Consider the following 23,558-nt stretch of genomic DNA (forward strand, 5'->3'; position numbering starts at 1 on the left):
CTTATGAATCAATTTCTTCATCCCAGAAAGTGCACTGAGGCAGTTCCGACGTTGGGCAAGTGATACACAATACCTGCTACTTGGTCTGTTTTTTCCATACCCTATTACTGCCCACATCATGCATCCAAGAATCGGAAATGCCTGCCCTCTAGTGCCTGCCTCTGGTGTTTAATACTTTGTCCAGGAGCCATGGGCGTAGCTTTGGGGTGGGGGTGTTTGGCGTGTTATACACCCCTAATAAATGTATTTTCCAAAGAATAGTTGGGTACAGTTTCTTTCAGTTGGTATGGTGAGGTGTTTTCACCTAGCAGTGACAAAAAATGCCCTAAAAATGTTAATTATTTTACAAAATATTGTGTTTCTCTCACGTAATACTTCTACCAGTGTGCAAGCCCCTCTCATGCACCCTGTTTGTCATATAATGTTTTTTAACATTATATGCCAGTGTGGTTGTCGGGAAATCTGAAGCTCATGCCCCTCCACTCTCGCTGACCAAGCTGCGCCCCTGCCAGGAGCAGACCTCACATCTTGGCCAGTGGCCGTCAGCCAGCATCGTGTTCCATGAACCGAGGGTTGCTCCATCAGCCGGCTTACTGAGGTGGGAAGCAGCCTTTAGCATAGCAATATGAATCAATAACTTGGAAAGCCCCGAGATTATTAGTTCTTACACGAGTCTTGTGGATAATTGGGAATGCAGCGGGTGGAATTCCTCCCGCACCTTCCCCCTCGCTCAGGTTGTAAAACCAGATTCATGGTCTGTTCATTCTCTCGACAGAGCCAGCTTTTAAGCATTGCCGCTGGGTATGGTGATCGGCAGACCGTGGTCTTTTTACTCCAGGATGCTCTGGCTGATTTACCGCTGGAGCCCACCGACGACAACCCGGCAGTGGTGGCGGCCTACTTCGGACACAAGGAGACTGTGAAGGTGTTGCTGGATTCCTTGGCTGGTATGTTGTCCCGTGGCCTACTGAAAATAAACTAGAGGAAGCAGGTGTGAGTCAACATTAGCATCTGATAGAAGACCAAGAGGAGCAGCCTCTCCTCTGGGTGACATTGGCCAGCACTTGTAAGATGGAAGTGCTACTGTAAGGAATTAATAAAGATACGCACAGTGCGCAGACCGAGCAAGAGGTTTCCTAACCTGCTTCCACCACAGAAACAGCAGATTCAAATATTTGATTAAAAATAAAGCTCGATCTGCTCTCTTGCTATCATGTAATCATATCTGTTGGAGAGTTGTTAGTATTCTTGCCCCATTTATATATTTACATTGTTCGGTGTCCTGAATAATGTAAATATAAACAAGTAGTTAAAAACAAACTATTTAAATACAACCACTTTGGCTGGTCTTGCAGGGAGACACTGTGTAATCGTCCACCCACTGGGGGAGGACTTCACAATAGTAGTTTCACACTGGTACATGTAACCCCTTTGCAATAATACATAATAGTTTGGGTTCCAGCGATCAGAGGCTAAGTCATCAGAAGTTGCCCTTATTTCGAATAGCCCGGTGTTGTGGAGATTCGATCCTTTTGGAACTGCCCTGTCTGAAACGTTACAAAAGACAGCAATGGGTTTCTCTGGCTTGGGTTGTTCTTTTTGCAGCACCTCTGCGTGGGATTGCAGATGAGTGGACAAAGTAGTCTGAGCTGTCGAGCTGGATGCCTCAGACAGAAAGAGGAGGGTGCGATCTGCAAGAATACTTTAGATCCATTGATACGTTTTTTCTGCTGTCTGATGGTTTTTATGTTATAGAAAAAGCACAAAAAGGATTTCCAAATATCTTGATGGAAAATATTTCTGTGTGGCTGCAAGGACAGGATAATTTGTCTATTGTGGATAATCCATACTGGGGCGAGAGTTTGAAAGGGAGAGAGTCAGTGATCAGAGTTTTTAAAATATAGAGGAACAGCTGGGCAGGAGACCTGGTTCTGTAATCTGTAGGGCATGTTAACCATGAATGTGGTGTGGTTACCAGCCTTCCCTGACTTTAATGACTCTTGATTGGCTATCATGAGGTTTAGTTCTTCGTTTGAGATCAGCATACAACCAAGCGAAAGGGGTATTAGGTGACAGGTGTTTGTCTTGGGGGGTGTTAAGGGTGGGGTCGTGTTTGTGTTATTGTTTGGGGTTGGCATAAGATAACGGAGACTGAGTTCATGCTCAATCCCAGTGGGAGACACTCTCTTTAAATATTAGACATCGTTCCTCGTCCCCATCCTTGCTGATTTCTGAAACACAGAGAGAGGACTGTAGGTCAAGAAGAAGTTGTGCACATGACTGAATGTCTAGGAAAAGAAAACATGCTGTATAAGACATCAGAAATATGTCATGTTATATATTGTAAGTGAATAAAGTTCAATCACATTATTTCAATAGGTCGAGGTGACTACAAGGGGCTGGTGAATTGGATGCTGGCTGTGGCCTGCCAGCAGTGTCATTTAGAAGTAGTTCAACTCCTGATACTTGAATACAGTGCTGACCCAAACTGTTGTGCGGAAAAGAAGAACGAGTTCCCCAACCTCAAGAATGTACCTTTTTATGCAGCTGTAATGGCAGGTAATTGGTCCTGTTTTTTTTATTTAGTTTGTCAAAATGTTTCTCACTCGTGAGAAAATCTAATGATGGAGAAATGATTTTGGAAATCTTACCTGATCTCTAATTGACATAGTGCTACACAGGCAACAGTGCAAGGTCTGCAAAAGAGGCCCATTACATAATTACTGCATTCTTTGTATCATCAATAGCTAAATATATAATTTTAAATATACCTATTTGTACATTTAGAAATAAACATAATTGAGCTGGTTTCTTGGCACAACTAGAGGTTAAAAATCAAAAAATAGACTAATGCGATTTTTGATTCGATAAGCAAAGAATTGCCTGCTAATGTATCTGTCCATTGCTATACAATACCATGTTTAAGACCTGCCTTTGAAGTCTACTGTTGCAGATAAATACATCTTAAGGTTTAATAAAATGTATGCTATGCCATTATGTTCAAGAAACCATATTGTAATTTTTTTCAGAATAATAAATCTATTGTTGAATGGCGATGGCTGTTCTTGGGAACTTCTGTATCAAAGACAGCTTCATTTTGGTTTTCCAGACGTAAGCTCAGTGGTACGGAAACTGGATTATAGGTTTGGTAGTAGGTGACCCTTACTAACTTAATAAACACAATCTGGTTAACAGCAGCAGGTGAGCCTAAGAAGTGAGTGTTCTGTTCAAGCAGTAACAACAAATTTGTGGTCAAGGAAACAACACATTCCTGAACTGGTTTTGAAAATAGCCAATAATTTAATAAGAAAATAATGCCATCAGACCATTCGCCCTACTTGGGGCTGATGGTGTGATTGCTTTTTTTTTGTCACCACCAGGAAAAACCTGACCTTCACAGATTGACAAAGAAAAATAATGACCCTCTATGCCCAGGGAGAAAAAAACTCCCTGGGTGTGGGTTTCATTATTCATTTGTTTTTCAAAAACATACTATCGCTTTAGGAGTTTGTTTTTGAAAAACAAAAAGCTGGGAGGATGGCTGTCAAAATTGGCAGCAGCCATCTGCCAAACCTTCTGTACCTTCAGAGAAACTGCAGAGACATTGGTTTCTCTGAAGGTACGGGGATCACCTCTGAGCCAGCAGTGATCTCCAAATTCGGCAGGCTGTAGCCCATCAGGGTGGCAGACCTAATGTCCTCAGCCACCCTGACAGCTGGACTACCTCTTGTCCAACTCTAAATATGGCCCTCAGTCTTTTGTATGGAGGTGAAAATCCTCCAATGGGCAAATGTCCAAGACTGAAGTTGGTGAAGGTCCTTCAAAGGTGAGCTCCCACTGAAGCCACAGGTTGTGTTATTACAGGCTCTGAGCAGGACAAACATGTATTTTGTAACCGTTCAGGTCACTTCACCACTGAGGTCCATTTGCTTCTTCGCCCTGGTCCAAGAATTTACCTTCGGACTTAATCGCTTTTTTTGTTCTAATGATCCATCAGGGAGAAAAGGCTGGAATCTGTAGCCTTGTGGTGAGGGGTGGGGCCGGGAGGCCTCCACTATGCTGGATAGCATCATTGCAAAGTCCTGCTGAACCATTTTCAGCATGGCAAAAAGCTCAGTCTCACGACCCTTGTGCAAGCAATTGCAGAATATGTTTAGCAGTCCTCTTACCCACGCAGGTCCACATACTTCCTATGTAAGACTTTAAGATACTGAAGGAAACTCGGGTGCAAGGGGAAAACGGTTTGGGAGAGAGTGATATTGTGACACTTGTTCTGGCAGATAGTTGATAGGAAAATCCAGGCGGGAATAGCAGGATCAAAATGAATGACACATCTTGAACAGTAGTTAACATGTTTGATCAGATGGATAGCAACATTACAGTTAGTGTCGAAAATGTGTGTAGGCGCACACAAGCGCTCAGGCAGTCTCCATGCTAAACGATGTTTCAAATGGCCTCATTTGAAAGAGTTGAAGATCAATTACGGGACCAAATGTTTGTCCTTGAGCACATTAAGCGTGCATTTCTGAAGCAATGATCACACTCTTACAGTGTCGCAATAATTGTTGAAAAGGATGAAATTATTTGGTTACCATTACACTTATGCAGGTTTGTATCTGTTGACATGAAATCTTGCCACCTGCTCTATATTCTTTTTTTTTTTTATATGTTAGGTACACTCCAAAAGACAAAGGGTATTCAGATGCCTTAACCTCTGAATGTAATATGTGACTGTCCCTGACGACTCAGGAACTCGCCATCTGTGCCCTGTTTACCCTTGTATGCATTTACCTTACATTTCTTTACTCTGTGGATATTCTTGTTAACCTTTGAATGTAATACTAAAAAATATATTTTCCAAAAACATGGCAGCTGTTTGTATTCTTTCTTTGACCGTTCACCCTAATTCGTCCTTGTGATGCACCACATTATTAGATGTGCAGTAAATGTTTCCCCAGTTTCTGATTCTTGTACAAGTAGCAACCCCCCTCTTTCTCAATGAGGGGAGGTGATCTATTGTAACGGGAAACAGGAGAATCTACCGACCACTCACCCTCTCTGGCAGAGAGCTGCTTTGAGTGATAGCTCAAAGTAATACTCTAATTTCATCTGCTTTCTCCTTTCCTGTTTGCACTTAAGTTTCACTTCCCTTTTGCACACTGAAACATCTAAACAGATTGTCTTTGCCTAGTAAGGCGGTAGCTGTCTCAGACAGGGCCGACTGCAGGTTTGATGGGGTGTATTTCAAAACACAGAGTGCCACCCCACCTCCCGTACATTCCCAGGGGACACATTACCTGCCTTTTATGCTAACAGTAGAATTAAACAGTACATCTCTACATAAAGTTCGAATTAAATTAGTCTGGTAGACTGAGGTTAAAACTTGGCCATTGAGCCTTCTGTCCTGTCTCTGGAGAAAAAAAAATAGGTTGCATAATTAGAATATATAGACTGCAATCCCTTCCATATCTCAGATTTAGTGAGGCTGAATCTGTGAAATTTTCTGGATAACCACTGCTTTTGTCACAGAGTATATTTAACTAACAAGAATTATTCTAAATATTGCCTTTTCATTTTGACTATCTTCTTAGACATCTAAATACCTTATCCCTGTAGGACCAGCCACCCTCATACACAGCTCTCACAGATGTGTCTGTTATATGTACAGGATGGCCAGATCTGTGTCTAGTTTTCTGGACAATCACATTGGCTAACTGTACATTCAATAGACGGAAATGATGCTCCTTTACATAACCAGTATTTATCCTGAAACTGGTGAGCCTTTGGGGCTTCATGGACTATGTAGGACATACGTGTTGGAAATACACTCCCTTGTAGTTTCATCTGTACTGTTCTGATCTAGTGAAGAGTTGCACTGTGAGAAACCAGGGCTTCTTGCAATGTCCCCCCCACCACTTTTTGTCCTTTTTTGTGACTGCTGGATAGTGTTTTTCTAACTCTGAGGGTGCTTTGGGCTCTGCTAACCAAACCCAGGGCCTGTGCTCTGGTTAAAAGTACATACAAATTAGGCATGATTATAATTGACATGACGCCCTACTTGTAAGTCCCTCGTATATGGTAGGGCATGTAGGTTTAGAGGCCCAGCACATTTAATGCACTTAAGTGTGCACTGCTGTGGTGCCTGCTGTCAGTTTAAAAGCCATCCCTGAAGGCAACCTGTTCTCAAATTAAATGTTTATGAAAATTCGACTTTGGAATTAAAGGTATTTCCGAAGTCTCAAACTACCTTATTGTTACATATGTCACCCTTAAGGTCTCCCCAAAGTGCCTAGGAGCAGGGTTCCTTGTAACTATAAGCAGGGACATTATAAAAGATGTTTGATATGTCCCGGTGAGGCAAAAACTGCCAATTTAATTGTTTCCTCATTTTGGTACATTAGCTCCATAGGCTAACATGGGAATACCTTAATAAAGTATAACTATTGCTAGAAAAGAGCTAAAAATGAAAATGTCCTTCTTGGACTCAAAATGATAGATTAAATCCAACAACTTGCTATTGTTAGATTTGTTATAACTATTACAGAAAATAAGTTATAGAACTTACTTTTCTGTGATCCAAAATCCAGCTCTTCTCTGGCGAGCCTCTGCCAGGCTTAGCCAAACTGCCTTAATGAGGTGTGAAGTGTCCTGTGTTGAGACAGTGGGGCATCTGTTGGGTGGAGATCTGCAAGCTTCAGGGCAAAAGGCAGAAAGAGGGCCGGGTAACCAACCTGGCCTGTGTGGAATTTTGTAGCAAAAGAGGATTGTTTTGTCACAATAGGAAGGAATCCTCTTCATCCTGGATTTGAAAGATTTGGTTTTGCAAATGCCTGTTTAAAATTATGATTTTGGGAAATTTGCTTTTGCCTATGCTTGGTTAGATGAGATTTGGTATGTTCCCAGTGTTCCCACTGTTGTTTGAGTTCTGAGTAGGGTTTTGCCCTTGCAATGCTTTGGCAAGTTGCAGGTGTATTGTGATGTATGAGAGAAGTAGAGAGTTTTGCGTACTCCAAAGGATGAGTGTAGGGAAGTTGTCATACTTCAAATGATTGTGGCGCTTTGTGCTCAAGAATTGCCGAGGTGGTTGTTGATGTACGGACCCTGCATTGGTCTAAGGCTCTGAATTATTGTACAAGTGTATGAGGCATTTGGTTGTTGTGGTAACTTGTTTACCATGTTTCGTCAATCGAGTGTGGTTAACAAATAGTATTCTTAGTGTGTATCTTAAGGGAGTGCTAGTTTGACAGGTACCTGGTGATTCCTGAGTGCGCAGGGAAGATCCGGTATCAGTCAAGGGTGAAATTTGCAGGTCGAATTTTACTTGCCCATGAGTGAAAGCTAAAGTCGAAGGAGTAGCTGTTAGAGCTAAAAGCTGCAGTCGAAAATTCCTTAAAGCTTCCGAAGTGATTGAGCCCTATCTGTAGTAAGCAGACAAGTTGGTCTGTTGATTTTTCATTAATGCACGCAATATTTTGCAGTTCGTTTTTTTGTGTGAAATGAGTTTTAAGGACGAGCCATGATGCTTTGTCAGTCGCTGTGTGAGCGAGTGTGATGCCACTGGGTCCGCGCTGAGATTGGTTGGTTGTTAAAAAGGAGCTGTGAATGGATTGGTGTACAGACGTGAACAGCTTTTGGTTGAGAGTAGCAAGCGAAAAGGATTTTGGGATTGAAATACTTCCTGTTTTGAATTAAATTCATAGTTTTAAGTCAATTAAAGGTGAAAATAAAAAATGTCAAAGCATTAAAAAGTGCGATAAAAGGAGATGCTTTCACTCCAGTCAGAATAGGAGAAATTACCCCACCAGAAGGTACACCAGCATACATTGTATTTGAGAAGAAAGGTCTTTCAGGACATATTTGGTTAAAACAATGGGACAAAATTACAGAGAAGGAAGGGAGCTTAGCTTTTCCTGGAAGTTTTCCTGGAAGTTTTAATATGAGAATTTTAGAATATTTGATAAGAGTACTTTACGAATTAAAGCCCCCTCGAAGACCAGCCCAATTTGAAGCTTTAGCTATTTGGGAGCTGGTGGCCAGAGAACAAGAGAAATTACAATTTGAGAGCCTTAATGTTAAAAACTTTAAGCAATATGGGATAATGAGCAGAAATGTAGGAGGACAGAAACCTTACAGGGTATTGGAATGTTTCCTGCAATATCACAAGAAAGAGGACAGTGTTAGACCAAAGAAAAAGAATAAGGATCTTGAAAAAATTGAGTCAAAGTCAGATGAAACTAAGTGACCACTGACTTATGATAGTGACTCAGATGATGAAGAATTTATAACAAAATGTATTGAGAAATTGACTTCCTCCATATGCGGCACAAGAGGCAAGTCCAGGTACCAATATTAGTCCAAGTGCACCACTTCCAGTTGTGGTAATACAGAGTCAGCTACAGGTCACAACTAATGTTCCTGCTATTACAGTAACTCAAACTCCTGTGATTCAGACTGTAGCTCGGCCTGTAGTATACTGTACAGTTCCTATTGTGAGCTCTGCACTGATTATTACAGTACCAGTGGCACCACAGATTTTCCAGAAACCAATGATGGCTCAGGTGGAGTCTACACCTAATTTAATGACTCCTGTGCAAGTTGTTAGTCAAGCCCAGACAATGCCAATGTATACTCTAGTAACAATACCCAAATCAAGTTCCTCAGTACTTACAGGTCAGAGTTCTGGAGTAATGTACTTGAGAAATTAGAATGTTCCATCAAGCCTAGAAGCATTAACTGCTTATGTTACAATTGGTCCAGTTGTTCCATTGTATGCTCAGAGTCATAATGAGAGCAATATGCAGAATCTTTTCAACACAAATTAAGAAATGGAGAAACTCAATGATACTGCAAGAGTTATGTCTCCAATAAATCAATCTTTTGACAAAACAGGTCCGCTTATAGACTTAACTTATTCCAGGATTTCACAAAAGTTGGGGAAGTCAAGTTCAGATTTAAATAACATTTTGATGACACCTGAGAGAGTAATGGGTCAGCTGTGTAATACTCCACAATGTGTGCCCAATGTGAATAATAATGTTTCTTTAAAAAGGCTTGTCAGCTCAGCAGTTAACAGAACAGTTGGAGAAAATGAGTGGAGCATCAGTAATGAAACCAATTGCTGAAGGGGAAAGAACACTGAACCTATCAAGATTAAAGTTAGAATTAAATGACATGATTGAGGGAACACTTGAATTAACTTGAAATGATTCATATAATGAAGATGAGTTACACTTCATGTCTACATATGCCACAAACAGAGCAGGATTGGCACTTCATAAATGATCAGAACTTGCAGAAAAATATGAAGGGGATATTGAGAAATCTAAACCATTGAAAAAGAGTCACAGATTAGAATTCGATTCAAAAGGCATTAAGAACATGAGACCACCTGAAATGAAAATTCACATTCGAGAATAAATTCAAAGTATTCAAATATAGGGAGCATTAGATAAATGAAAAGGCAGAGGGGTGAAGAAAAGAGAGCAGAAGAAAAGAGAGTCTGCAAATTTGAATTCTACTGATACACAGCAGACTGTTCGTTCAGTAAAGTTATTAACAATGAGAGAAATTTCTGGAGGGAATTGTGTTCATGTCCCTTGGAGCAGGAGTGATATTTTGCCATTCACAAATGATTACCCAAGATTGAGAGAGAAACCAGTAGAATGATACCAGCAGAAAAATAGGTTTGTAAAAAATGCCTGTGGGAGGATTTAATTACTCTGTGAGAAATAAGGGTTCCCGCTGATTTTATGGGTTGAATGCAAAATAAGTGTTGATTGGCAGACAAGAGAACCTCCACGAGATCCAGTTACAGGTGCACTATATACTGAAGTAATGAAAGGTTATTAGAAAGTGATTGCATTTTTGAAAACAAGAATTTCCCCCAAAGATATTGATTGTGAGAGAATTAATAGAACAGCTCAGGAAACAAAGGAGCCAATACATGCATATTATGAAAAGTTGTTACAGGCATTCAAGGATAACAGCAGTACAGAAACAATTGAACCTAAAGACATGATTCATTTTGTGTTCAGGTTTGTTGAAGGGTTAAGACCTGAAATTGGTAACATGCTTAAGAGTCATTTAATTTGCTGGCAAGCAAAACCGGTTGATGAAGTATTGAAGTTTGCTAAATATCGCAGTGACAAAATAGAAACGAAGCAGAAAAAACTGAAAGAAAAAGTGATGGTGGTGCAGATAAGAGCCGCACAATCAGGGATGCAGGGAATTCCACAACAACAGGGAAACATGCAAATGGTCCAGAGTCAGGGACAGGCGAGAGGCACAGGACGTGGTGGTTTTTTAAATGGAAATTGAAATCGTGTAGGTGTTGTTTTGAATGCTAATGTTAATTCAGGTGATATGCAGACAATGAGGAAGATGTTACTTTGTCATGCTTGCAGTAATTTTGGACATTGGAAGCAGGAGTGTCCAATGATGGTGCAGGAAGGTGTTGTGTAGATGACTGAACATAATCATTTTCCAAATTTGAGAGGGCCGAGAAATCGGAATCCTAATGTAAATGTTCAGAATATGAATAATCAAATGCAGATTCTGCAGCAAAATCAAATTCCCCAACAACAGCAAGTACCACATTTTCAGGTACCACAACAGCTAATGCAACAGCAGATGCAAATTATGCCACAGCAGCAATTGAAAATGCCTCAAGCTCCAATTACACAGCAGCAGATAATGGTTCCTCAGCAGAACATGGGTCAAAGGTTATGTCAAAACAGTCAGCCACTCATTACACAATTCCCGCTACACAGTGAGGATGAATTGAGTGATGAAATTGGTTGTATGACAGAACCACGAGTGCAATTACCATGATTGCTTTCACAACATGGTAATTACAACGCATCTGTCATTACAACAAATGCACTTACTCCGAAAGTTTTTTACCACAAAAATGCTTTTATCACGCATTCCTTTAGTACGAAAATTTTGTTGTAAGGCATGGTTAGTAAAGACAAATGTACATATGTGAGGTAGAAAATAAAATGCTAAGTATAATCCATATATATATATAATATTGTTATATATATATGTATATACATATATATATTATTCAATACGACATCCGGAATACAGAAGCAGTAACGCAGTGGTCCCAGCCAGGCTCCAGAACTGCCATCGGCCATGAGTTTTGTTCAAAGTTTAAATCAGAATGATTATAATTTGGAGTTTGTTGAACATCATAGTACAACAAATATTGAATTTTTAGGTGTTAAGGTGGTAGTTAAAAATAACTACCACCTTAACAGGGAATAGTTTACTTTATGCTCGAAGTTCACATCCCTCTAGCTTAGTTCAAAGTATTCAGTGTTATGTACATTTATACGAGATTCAACACACATCACTTTAAAAAAAGAACAGATCCTTGAGAGTGGATATGTGTCACAATTTTGTGACGTGTGAGCAAGGGCAAGAAACTACAAATATGATGCCATCAGGATTGTATTGTTGCATGCAATGTAAAGCATGTAGGAATAGTGAAAATTGCAAAAAAAAACAGAAGTGACAAATACTATGAGAGAATATGTTATCAAAGGACCTTTCAATTGCAACACAGCATACTGTGTATATTGTTTAATATGTCCTTGTCAGAAGATATACGTGGGCAGCACAATTCACAGTGCCAAGAAAAGGGTATTAGAACATAGAAGAGCTATTAGAAATTATGATAAAAATTACCCAGTAGCTAGACATTTTCATGACAAACATTTAGAAAACTTCGGTTTGTAGTGGTTGATCAGGTGAAAATGAATTGTCGAGGAGGAAATAGGGAACAAGAGTTACGGATTTTGGAATCTAAACATATAATAGAATTTGACACACTTGATCCTTTAGGGTTAAATTCCAGTGAAGAAATGAGTATACATTTGGGATAGAAAAACAGGATTTGTGAATATACGAGCGTCTTTGGTATGTAGATTATACTATTTTATTCACATTAATAAGGTTTGTGGATATTTTTTGGGATTTTGATTTCACCATTGTTTTTTATAAACTATTCTAAATTAGGCGGAATTACACCGAATTAAGATAGGGATGCGTGGATTATATGGACATGAATGTTTCATATAATGGAATATGAGATATACCAGGAGTTTTAGTAGTCCGGTTAAAGTGTACTTAAGATTTATGGACACCCGGAGGAATTAAGAATTGAAAAAATTAATATTGGATTGATGGCATTGAATGTTTTTTTGCCCACAGGGGCATGATGTTTTTACTTATAATGTATAAAAACATGAAACGTCAGTAAATATAAGAATGGGAACAACAGGGTGGGGATATATATATATATATATATATATATATATATATATATATATATATATATATAATTTATAATAATTTAACTGGTATACATAATAGAAAGATATACAATAACAATATTAAATTAAGATATATAACAATATGTTATTTTATAAAAATTAAAAAATGGGTACATAGAATGAGCTATATAATAGCATAAATAAATTCAGACTTATAATAAAATATTGTTTTATAATAAAGGTTAAAGAAATAAATTACTGTAAGATTAATGTTTCATGTATGAAAGAGAACAATAACATGGATGATTAAGGAATACCACACCAATCCAAGATGGCCACCACTGTGGGAGTGTTAATATTGAGATTTTGATGTATTTATAGTGTTGTTTCAGATACATGCTCCATCCGTGACCAAAGCTACGGCCGCAACGCTTTGGAGGGGAGTCTTTTCTTCCAAATAAACTTTTATTTATATTGTCAGCATTTTGGAGGTGTCCCAGCTTTCCTTTAACCAAGAGGAAAATTGGATATATATATATAAATATATATATATACACACACACACACACACTTATACATATGTTTATGTATATATTTAAATATTTTTTTATGTATATATTTGTGAATGTGTTTAAATATATATATATTACATATAGTATATATAGTTGTATACACACACACACACGTTGCCACCCATAAACCATACCCAATCTAAGCTCTAACAATTCCCTTATCACCCTAAATCCCATACCATCCTAAAAGTGCCCTTAGCACCCCAAACCACATACCCACCCTGAACCCATTAAATGCCCTTACCACCCTAAAACCGATACCCACCCTAAGACCTAAAAATACCCTTACCACCCCAAAACCTATACCCACCCTAAAACCTAAAAAATGTCCTTACCGCCCCATAAACCATACCCCGCTAAAACCTAAACAAAATGCCCTTACCACCCAAAATCCCTTAACCACCCTCAAATGGCCCTTACCACCCCAAAACCTATACACACCCTAAAACCTAAACGTGCACTTACCACCCAAAAACCTATACCCAACATAAATCCTAAAAACACCCTTACCACTCTAAATTCCATGCTCACCCTAAAACCTAAAAATACCCTTACCACCCCAAAACCCATACCCACCCTAAAACCATAAATGCTGTCTCCACCCCAAAACCCATACCCACCTAAAAATGCCCTTAACACCCCAAAACCAATGCCCACTCTAAAACCTAAAAATGCCCTTACCACTGCAAAGCCCATACCCACCCTAAAACCTACAAATGCCCTTACCACCCTAAAGCCCAGACCCACCCTAAAACCAAAAATGCCCTTACCACTCCAAAACCAATACCCAACCTAAACCCTGAAAATGCCCTTACCACCCCAAAACCAAACCCAACCTAAAAATGTCCTTACCATCCTAATTCCTGTACCTAACCTAAAAATGCTCCTACCACCCCAAAACCAATACCCACCCTAAACCCTAAAAATTTCCTTACCACTGCAAAACCTATACCCACCTTAAAACCTAAAAATGCCCTTACCCCTCCAAAACCCATACCCAACCTAAACCGTAAAAATACCCTTACCACCCTAAACCAAATACCCACCCTAAACCTAAAAATGTCTTTATTACCCCAAAATCCATTCCTACCCTAAAACTTAAAAATAACCTTACCACCCTCAGTCCAATGCTCACCCTAAAAACTAAAAGTCCTTACCACCCCAAAACTCATACCCACCCTAAAACCTAAAAATGCCCTTACCACCCCAAAACCCAGACCCCCCTGAAACCTAAAACATGCTCTTACTACCCCAAAACCCATACCCACCCTAAAACCTGAAAATGCCCTTACCACCCCAAAACTCATACCCACCTTAAAACCTAAAAATGCCCTTAACACCCCAAAACCAATGCCCACTCTAAAACCTAAAAATGCCCTTACCACTGCAAAACCCATACCCACCCTAAAACCTACAAATGCCCTTACCACCCAAAAGCCCATACCCACCCTAAAACCATAAATGCCCTTACCACTCCAAAACCAATACCCAACCTACACCCTGAAAATGCCCTTACCACCCCAAAACCCAAACCCAACCTAAAACCTAAAAATGCCCTTACCATCCTAATTTCCGTACCTAACCTAAAAATGCGTCTACCACCCCAAAACCAATACCCACCCTAAACCCTAAAAATTCCCTTACCACTGCAAAACCTATACCCACCTTAAAACCTAAAAATGCCCTTACCACTCCAAAACCCATACCCAACCTAAACCATAAAAATACCCTTACCCCCCTAAACCAAATACCTACCCTAAACCTAAAAATGTCCATATTACCCGAAAATCCATTCCTACCCTAACACTTAAAAATAACCTTACCACCCTCAGTCCAATGCTCACCTTAAAAACTAAAAGTCCTTACCACCCTAAAACTCATACCCACCCTGAAACCTAAAAATGCTCTTACTACCCCAAAACCCATACCCACCCTAAAACCTGAAAATGCCCTTACCACCCCAAAACCCATACCCACCCTAAAAATACCCTTGCCATCCTAATTCCCTACCTACCCTAAAACCTAAAAATGCCCCTAGCACCCCAACCAATACCCACCCTAAAACCTAAAAATGCCCATACCATTGCCAAACCCATCCTAAAACCTAAAAATGCCCTTACTACTCCAAAACCCATACCCAACCTAAACCCTATAAATACCCTTACCACCCTAAATCAAGTACCCACCCTAAACCTAAAAATGTCCTTACCTCCCCAAAATACATAACTACCCTAAAAATTAAAAATATCCTTATCACCCTCAGTCCCATGCCCACCCTAAAAACTAAAAATGCCCTTACCACTCCAAAACTCATACCCACTCTAAAACCTAAAAATGACCTTTCCACCCCAAAACCCAGGCCCCTAAAACCTAAAATGCCCTTACCACCCCAAAACCCATATCCAACTTAAAAAGCATATATATATATATATATATATATATATATATATATACACACAACTTAAACCACTTAACACTTACCTGTACTTACCTGCTACGCCTTTACCATTCATGCCTTTACAAAATAAAAAAAATACTTACTTTTAAAACATTTATCACGCATATATTCATGTCTTTAGAACGAAATTCGTTGTAAAAGCATGCATAGTAAAGGTATATTCATGGTAAAGGCATATGGTGTAAAGGCATGCTTGGTAAAGACACACTAGTGGTAATGGCTTAATTGGAAATGCATTTTGTGGTAAACGCATCATTGCAAACAATGTTTTCCGATGAAATTGTGAGTGAAAGTTCAGATGAAGAAGAAAGTGTGCTAGCAGCTTCATTAGAGGTGGATCAGAGTGGTCCTTATTTTAATGAAACAGCAGTAATGGGTCCCAATGTCTCATTCTTGGTTGACACAGGAGCTACACGCTCTACTGTCAGAACTGCAGAAGTTCCCAATGTGCCACTTTCTGGTAAAACAGTATAGGTTGTAGGAGTAGCGAATCAACACTTGACAAATCCAATTAATGAGCCAATTCCTGTTAAAATTGGTACTTTTTAAGGCATTCACAGATTTGTAGTCTGTGACTCAAGTCCAGTATGTATATCGGGAAGAAATTAACTGTGCAAAACAAGATGTTCAATAACTTGTACAAATAATGGAATTGCCATTCAAACAAATAGTGATGATGAGGAATCATCCCTACCATCGACTGTAATCTAGCTAATGAAAAGTTTCCATTGATTACTCTTTATCCTGCATTTACAGTATTAGACCTGCCAACTGATTTACAAAATACAGTTGTTTTGAAAGTTTGGGATCTTTCTGGAAAATATACTGATCTAAATAAAGGAGCTGAACCAGTCAAAGTCACAGTTAAATCTAATGCAGTGTTCCTGAAAACTTCTCAATATCACTTGGCACCAGGTGTAATTGAAGGAGTTACTCCTGTAATTGCAGATTTTGTTAGGCAAGGGGTTTTGAAAGAAGTGCCTGTTATTTCCAAGACTTAACAAGATTGACTCACAAAGACATAACTGATTATGTGCCCTTTGATGAAACTTGTATGAAAGCATTTATTGAATTGAGAGCAGGGCACCAGCTCTAGGAATATCTCTTTACACAAAGCCATTTCTATTGTTTTGTCATGAACGTGATTGTTGTGCACTTTCTGCCCTAACACGGATACATGGTGGCGTAAATCACTATGTAGTATATTTTTCTGCTACTTTGGATCCTGTAGCTGCAGCTTTGCCTGGCTGTTTAAAAAACGTGACAGCGGCTGGATTGAGCCTCGTTCAAAGCGAGAGTTTTGTGATGGGACATCTTTTAACTGTACTGGTCCCTCATTCAGTTGAGGTCTTGCTTACAAGGACCAAGACTCAGTATTTGACAAATGCCGGGTTGACCAAGTATGAATTGTTCATTTTAGGATCGCCAAATGTCACCCTTAAGAAGTGCACTGTACTTGATAGCAATAGAAAATACTGAATCTAAAAATGTTAATAAAGTGGAACATGACTGCATAGAGGTTCCTGAGCTATGCACCAAACCCAGACCTGATAGGAAACACCATTAGAGAAAAATGATCAAATCATTTTTGTTGATGGTTCCTGTTTAAGAGACAATGCGGGAACATTGAGGCTTGGTTATGCTGTATGCACCATCTTTGGCATGCTTGAAGCTTCATGGTTTCAAGGAGTATTTTCTGCACAAGCGGCTGAACTGATGGCTCTTACTAGAGCATGCTGTATTTCTGCACAGCTTAAAATTATGATTTTTACAGACAGCTAGTATGGATTTGGTGCTGTGAACGAGGTTTTATGATTACTTCTGGCTTACCAATTAGAAATGGTGATAGAATTTGTGATTTGTTACAGGCTCTGCAATTGCCTGAAAGGATTGCAGTGGTTAAATGCAGTGCTCACCAGAGGTCTAGCGATTTACTCTCCATGGTTAACTCCTATGCAGATCACATCGCAAGATTTTGTGTACTTAACTGTGTCACTTTTAATAAAGTATGTAAAAATGTTAGTGCGATGATTACTGATGAGACAAGTCAGAGTTTCTTATTGACAGTGATTGACACTTGGGAAGAAATTAAAAGACTGCAGAATGAGATTCTAGAAGATGAAAAGAAAAGCTGGATAAAATTGGGTTGCACTGAAAGAGAAATTGATAAAATTTGGTTTCAAATGAAGGGGAGGTGGTTTTGCCAGTCTACTGACGCAAATGGCTAGACAAATTATCATGGAAAAATTACCATTATAATGGACAAACTCACATTGGCAGAGATGCAATGTTTCGAACATTTAAGCAATCCTGGTTCAATCCAAAATTTAGATAGGTTGCTGCAGCCATTTGTCACAGATGCATTACATGTCAGCAAATGAATGTGGGAAAGAGAACTGTTGTTAATTTGAGTCACATTGGAAGAGCAGGTGGTCCTTTTAACAGAATGCAGATGGATTTCATTGAGATGCCTGTGTGTGGTGGTTTGAGATACATGTTGGTGATTGTATATTTAGTCACTGAATTTAGGCCTACCCTAAAAGAAGAAATGATAGCCTCACAGAAGCAAAGATGTTACTTAGAGAGTTGATCCCCAAATTTGGTTTTTCGGCCTCCGTAGAATCAGACAGATGCTGCTCAAGAAGCAGGTGTGGAAGACTTGCTTGGAGCTTATGTGGAAGGGGCCGTACCAGGTTATCCTTGAAACAACGACTGCTGTGAAGTGTGCTGGAGACCCGAGCTGAGTCCATGCGAGCCACACTCGTAAAGTGTCATATCCTTTGGATGATGAAAATTCAGTGTTGCTGAAAGCACTAGCAGAAGTCATACAGTCTCAAGAAGACCAAGTGGCAAAGACTTTTCAAGAGACTGCAAAGACATTGCAAACTTGTGAAGATCCCAGAGGTACACCTCTGAGAGATGAAATAGAGGATAATCCTGATACTTCTCTATCAGCAGAATCAGAAGCGAATGTAGCTGGAGAGTCAGGTCTGAGGAAGACTCTCCCTGAAGCAGACAATTGGGAAAAAGAGATAAAGCAAATCTTGCTTTCTGAAGAAGCAGAAAGTGGAGTTGAGTTGAATCAAAGTCATGCAGATTTGAAACCTCCTGAAGTGACTAATGGTGGAGATGAAGCAAGTCAGAGAAGTGCTTATCAAAAACCCTTCTAAATCAAGAACAATCGCGAGTCCAGTTTTGCCATCACTCTCTGGATATATGGTCTACTTTGTACACAACGGAAGAGGTTCCTGATACACTGTCAAGCATAGATGAGGAAGCAGAAACAACAGAAGACACAGATCTGAGTGAAGGAGTGTTTGCCTTCTGACCTCCTGCTTTTATGGTTTACTGGACTCTGTTTTTGCTGATTTATTGTCTCTGCGCACTTTACCACTGCTGATCAGTGCTAAAGTACAAGTGCTCCCTAGGTAAATTGTACTGTTGATTGGGTTATCCATAATTGGCATATTTGATTTATTGGTAAGTCCATGGTAAAGTGCACCAGAGGTGCCAAGGGCCTGTAAATCAAATGCTACTAGTGGGCCTGCAGCACTGATTGTGCCACCCACATAAGTAGCCCTGTAAATGTGGCTCAGACCTGCTACAGCAGTGTTTGTGTGTGCAGTTTTAAACTACCAATTCAACCTGGCAACTGTACCCACTTCCCAGGACAAAACCTTCCCTTTTGGTACATGTAGGCACCCCTAAGGCAGGCCCTAGGTAGCACCATGGGCAGTGTGCATTGTGTTTAGAAGGTAGGACATGTACTGGTGTGTTGTACATGCACGAACAGTGAAATAGTGCCAAATTCGGGTTTTACTGTTGCAAGGCCCATCTCCTCATAGGTTAACATGGGTGCTGCCTTTAAATAACGTTAAAGCGCTGATTCCCTTTGAGGGCAAATAGGAATATCGAGTTTGGGATCTCTGAACTCACAATGGAAAATACGTCTTTTAGTGAAGTTGGTTTTTTAGATTGTGAGTTTGAAAATGCCACTTTTAGAAAATAGGCATTTTCTTGCGTAAACCATACTGTGACTGCCTGTTTGTGGTTTCCCCGTCTAGGTTAATTTGACAGTTGGGCTGTTGTGAATTCCCTCTAGACAGTAACACAAAGGGGTCTGGGGTGTAGCCTGCATATCCTGATGGGCCTTCTGAGCTAGAGTGGAGGCAGGAGTGGTTGCTTACACCTGTAAGGACTGTGCCTGCCCTCTCACAATGCAGTCTCCAACCCCCTGGTGTGCGTCTGGGGCCTGGTCTGGACAAGGAGGGATCCTGCAAACACTTGAGACTTTGCTTTGAAGTTTGCCAACTTTAAAGGCAGAATGGGGTATAAGAAGAAGACCAAAAACCCCAGACCTTTATAATCTTTCTGGAATCAAGAGGAACCTCTGCCATGGAGAAGAGCTGAGGAGCTGGAGGAGGAGTACTGTCCCTTTGCTGTGTTGCTTTGCTGGACTGGCCTGCAGTTGCTGCTTTTGCCTGAAAAGAGTGCAAAGGGTGAACTTTGCTGTGTCCTGCTTGAGAAAGTTCTCCAAGAGTTTGGAGTAGAGCTTGCCTCCTGTTGGAAGTCTGAGGGACACCAAAGACTTCAGTTTCCTCGACCTGCAGCACTGGGAACTGTGTGTTATGTGCTGTTCAAGAGGAGAAACAACTGCGCTGCCGCCAACAAAGCCGCTGGCCTGCACCGTGACCTGCCGAAGCCGCACGGAATTCGCATTGCCCCACTTCACATGGCGACCCTGTTCTCACCGACACCGTCCTCGGATGACTTCACTGAGCCGCTGCTCGCACAGCGACCTGTGGGCCCTGTACTCTGGCCTCACCTGCTCACACCGCAGCCTGGGCATCCCCGACACCACCGCTCCTGCTGACACTGGTGCTGCTGCCTGTGGACACTGCTTGTGAGGTAAACGAAGCACCATCCCCCACCGCAGCCCAGGTCCACTGACGCCAGCACCATTGACTCCAGTGTCGTCACAAAGAATGCTGCCCGCCGTGGCCTGTGGACACCGTTCGAGAAGGTCACGAAGCACCGTCCCTCACCGCTGGCTTGGGCCTACCAACAACAGTACTTCAGCAACAACGATGCTGATTCCTGCACCGTGACCTGGTGACACTGCACGTAGCACCGCCCTGCTTTACACTGCAGCCTTGGTCTCACCGACACCTCTGGACGCCGTCACCGTGCCGCTGCCTGCACCGTGACCTGTGGGCACTGCATGTCGCATCGTCCCGCTTCATACTGAAGCCCCGACGCCATTCACACCAGCGCTCCTGTCTTCATCAGCCCAGAGTTCGATCCGCAAGGTGTGTGACTTCAAGGCCCCGACAACTCCCACACCGACTCCGGAACCGACTCCGCAACGCCGCTCTCCAGAGCTCATCACGAGGATCACGATGCCTTGCAATTACAAAGGTAATGTTTGCAGGTCTTCCCAACACCATAGCTGGCCCGTGATGCCGCGGCTGGCCTGAACTGTTGGTTTTGTTGCTCACAACACCATGATAGCCCTAGGTGGAGCTATCAACTTCAAGGAACTGTATTTTTGAGTAAATCTTGCAGAATATATAGATTTATTTACTGTATGGTGGATTGTTATCCTATTTGGTATTTTTTAATATAGATAAATATTGGCTATTTTTCTAAAACTGGGGTGGTGTCCCTTTGTATTGTCTTCATTTGTTACTGTGTGTTATGTGCAGATGCTTTACACATTGCTTCTGAGATAAGCATGACTGCTCGTGCCAAGCTACCAAGGGGGTGAGCAGGGGTTATCTGAGCGGGTATCTCCCTTATCCTGACTAGAGTGAGGGTCCCTACTTAGACAGGGTGCAAACCGACTACCAACTAGAGACCCCATTTCTAACAAGGAGAAACAAGTGCAAATCGAACATCAAAAAGAAAAAGAGTTGCAAATCAAAGACGCTCAGGTCCTGAATCACCATACCTTGCAGCCGATGAATGGGAAAACAAGTTTATGTCCTTTTGTTTTGACTTTGAGAATCAAATTCTGCATTTTGGAACTTGAAATCACATTTGAACTGAGTTTTGAAATCACATTGCCAATTGAACAAGAGAGACATTATACACTGGAAGTAATAGTGATCAGCAAATTATGATCTAACAAGAGACATTGAAAACAGATTTTGACAAGGCTGCTAAACCGATTTTTGACAAGCTCTGGAGAAAGTGTGAATGCTGCTGTAAATAATTGCAAAGAAGACTGAAGATTATTTTTGATTTGGCTGTATAGTTAAATCTATTTTTCATTTTCTTTCGCTTTCTGATTCTTTACAGGCCATGGATATCAATTTCAATAGAAACAATAGGGGTGGCAAATGTATGTGTGTTGGATTGGCAGTTGTATTTGTGTTCAGAAGTTTGTTGCTGATTGTAAGTATGAGTGTGCATGATAAAACTGAAACTAGTTATACACCTTCTCCAGAGTCTACTACACTTTCTAAATTAGAGGCGTTTAATAGAGATGAGAAATACTTATATTTAAACAATTGTCAAGGAGATCTTTCTTCTAGTGTTTTCTATTACTTATTGTATGAATATGTTGAAACAATATATGTGAGAGAGTGCTATGTATGTACGCAAATTCCTTCATCAGTGAAGGAAGGAATTACATTTCAAACCTTACCACTATCATATGGGATTTGTTGCAGTCTCCTATTAACACAGCTTTATAATCAGGAGTACATACACTATTTCTATTCTAATGTTGACCTGGTCTTTTCTTCTGGTCCAGTTAACCAACACTTGAGTAGTGTTGCTAAAGCTAGGAACACAGACATTGTAGGATGTGTCTTTAAACCCACACTAACATTTGGCACTACTTATGCTCATCGCAATAACCTAACATGTACACTTTCACCAGTTGAGAAAACTTTCCTGGCTCAAACTGATGATAGAAGAAAGGCAATGAAGGAAAAAATAGAGAATGGTTTAGTGAAACATACTTACAAGAATGACTATGCATATAGTGTACCTAATACACATGGGAAGCTTGCTTTAGATTACCAACATTTAGAAAAACTTGTATATACAGATGGCAATCCAGAACTGATACTAAGGCCCTCATTACGAGTCTGGTGGTCCTAGAACCGCAAAACTCACGGTGGCAGTCTGGCCTCCACATTATGACGGTGGCGAAAACACCACGGTTGGACCCCTGGCTGCCCTGGGGATTAGGAGTCCCCTCTCCGCTGGAGTTAACATGGCAGTTTCACAACATGTAAATGCTTGAGGAGACGAGGTGCTTAGCATGGGCAGTGCCGGTGCCGCCCTGGCGAGCTCAGTCACGCAAATTTGCATGACAGGTGCTGGTGCAACCGACTCACAACAGCATTGCCGCCGGCCGTATTACAAGCCTGCATCAATGTTGTTGTGCATTTCCTGCTGGGCCCGCTGGCAGAATCTACGTTTCTGCCCCGGTGGCCCATCAGGAAACTCATAATAGGGCCAGCAGGAAGGAGGCCACACTGGCGGTCTCCTGACCTGGGGGACTTTGGCGGGCAGTCTTTTCCACCCACCATACCCCTAATGAGGGCCTAAGTTTGTGGGAACGAGTGAATGCAGACATGTATTTCTATTCAAGAAAAGATGGGTCTTTATGATGAATGTACAAGATCCTGTGATTCCTGGGATTTATTACAACTGTGGAAGAAATGCCTATTATTGTCTTCCCTAGGGGATGGTATGGGACTTGTTACATGGGAGTGTTTTTTTTCTAAAAGTTATCATATTGACAACATAGATGATACACATGAGAACTTGAGACCAAGATCAAAAAGGGCAAGAAATCCAGAAATAGTTGGAGATAAATATGAAGCAAGTATTCCTTTCGTGGGAGTTGTTCTGAATGACATGAAAATTAGAAAGCTGTCTAATATTGTAGATAAAATGCTAACAGATTTTTCTGGAGCAATTATATTGATGGATACTGAAATGGTTGAGGTATATTTGATGGTTCTTCAGAACCGTCCTGCCTTAAATATCCTTTTAGCAAAGGAAGGCAGGGCCTGTAGGATGCTTAAAGTGCAACATTGTTCCACTTTTATTCCTGATACCAGTAAAGAAATTAAGAGCTATATTAGAAATTTGACAAATCTAAATTTCGATCTGAAAGACCTGAAAGAGCAAAATGTGTGGGAAATTCTAAGCAAACATTTTACTGAAGTGAAAAATTGGTTGGGAAACCTTGGTATGGTTGTGAGAATGATACTGAAACCATTATTA

General features: G+C 40.7%; 1 protein-coding gene across 3 annotated transcripts in view; it reads left to right on the forward strand.

The window, feature by feature from the left end:
* LRRK1 (leucine rich repeat kinase 1) overlaps positions 1-23,558 on the forward strand; it is a 654,776-nt gene that overhangs the window by 191,539 nt on the left and 439,679 nt on the right. For all 3 annotated transcript variants that reach the window (XM_069222803.1, XM_069222801.1, XM_069222802.1), the window contains exons 4-5: positions 776-947; positions 2,380-2,559. In XM_069222803.1, the coding sequence (XP_069078904.1) occupies positions 776-947; positions 2,380-2,559 (352 nt within the window). The remainder of the gene's footprint in view (positions 1-775; positions 948-2,379; positions 2,560-23,558) is intronic.

The sequence above is a fragment of the Pleurodeles waltl genome, chromosome 3_1 (genome assembly GCF_031143425.1).
Source record: "Pleurodeles waltl isolate 20211129_DDA chromosome 3_1, aPleWal1.hap1.20221129, whole genome shotgun sequence".
Lineage (NCBI taxonomy): Eukaryota > Metazoa > Chordata > Amphibia > Caudata > Salamandridae > Pleurodeles > Pleurodeles waltl.